Here is a 1,044-nt window from a genome sequence, read left to right on the forward strand (position 1 = left end):
AAAAAAAAAAAAAAAAAAAAAAAAAAAAAAAAAAAAAAAAAAATATATATATATATATATATATATATATATATATATATTATATTTTATATTTTATTAAAAACATATTTTACTTACGTATCGTAACTATCTATTAATTGTAATTTATAAAGATTTTCTATGAGTTTATTTTCTATAGTATTTTCGTTGTCCTTTTGATATGCAGATCCCTATAAATATTTTCATAATAATAAATAAAAATGATTTTTATATTTTTACAGTGTTATGTTGTGAAATATATATGAATCAATAAAAGGATAATAATATTATATATATATTTATATATATAGATAAAATGATAGCTACAGAAAAAAAAAAAAAAAAAAAAAAAGTTTATTATTAATATTTTTTATGAAAAAATATTGTCATATATATAACATATATGTAGATAATTATTGAAGAAAAAATATTATTATACATTAAATTCCATCCCAAAATATGATAAAAGGATTAGAAAATTATGCGTTTCTTTCATTTTCTTTGTATATGATTTATTCTAAATAAGTATTTTCATATTGTTCTATATAATATATATATGTCAAATGAACTGGACTATTTCTTTTTTACGCCACCCACAAAATAAGTTATTATATTTGATAATTCATTTAAAATAAAAGAATAAATAAAAGGTAAATTAAAAGAGCAAATATTTTATATATACAACACAGTGTATTATATATATTAATTGTTATTTAAATGGAAAAGATTCAACTGTGAAATTAGAGCATAAAAAAAAAATAACATAATATAAAAAATTAATATAGGAAATATATATATATATATTATATATATCTAAAAAGGAATGTATATTATAACATATTATACCTCAAATATATATGTAATATTTATATATATATATATATATATATATATATATATATAGATATGTGGGAAGTTATATATATTTGCTAATAATTAATAAAAAAAAAAAAATTTTATAATATATACATTTTTTAATATTTTACATTATATTTTTATGTTTATTTTAAATTTTGATGTTTTTTT

The 1,044-nt window shown here is 13.7% G+C and overlaps 1 protein-coding gene across 1 annotated transcript in view; it reads left to right on the plus strand.

Annotated features, from left to right (window-relative positions):
- Positions 1-1,034: 1,034 nt before the first annotated feature.
- The window catches only part of PGSY75_0908800 (putative transporter), a gene marked incomplete at both ends in the record, with an annotated part of 2,058 nt that continues 2,048 nt past the window's right edge, over positions 1,035-1,044 (plus strand). The window contains one exon of the mRNA XM_018785504.1: positions 1,035-1,044. This exon is cut by the window's right edge and continues 1,818 nt beyond it. Coding sequence (XP_018641845.1) covers positions 1,035-1,044 — 10 coding nt within the window.

The sequence above is a fragment of the Plasmodium gaboni genome, chromosome 9, assembly GCF_001602025.1.
Source record: "Plasmodium gaboni strain SY75 chromosome 9, whole genome shotgun sequence".
Lineage (NCBI taxonomy): Eukaryota > Apicomplexa > Aconoidasida > Haemosporida > Plasmodiidae > Plasmodium > Plasmodium gaboni.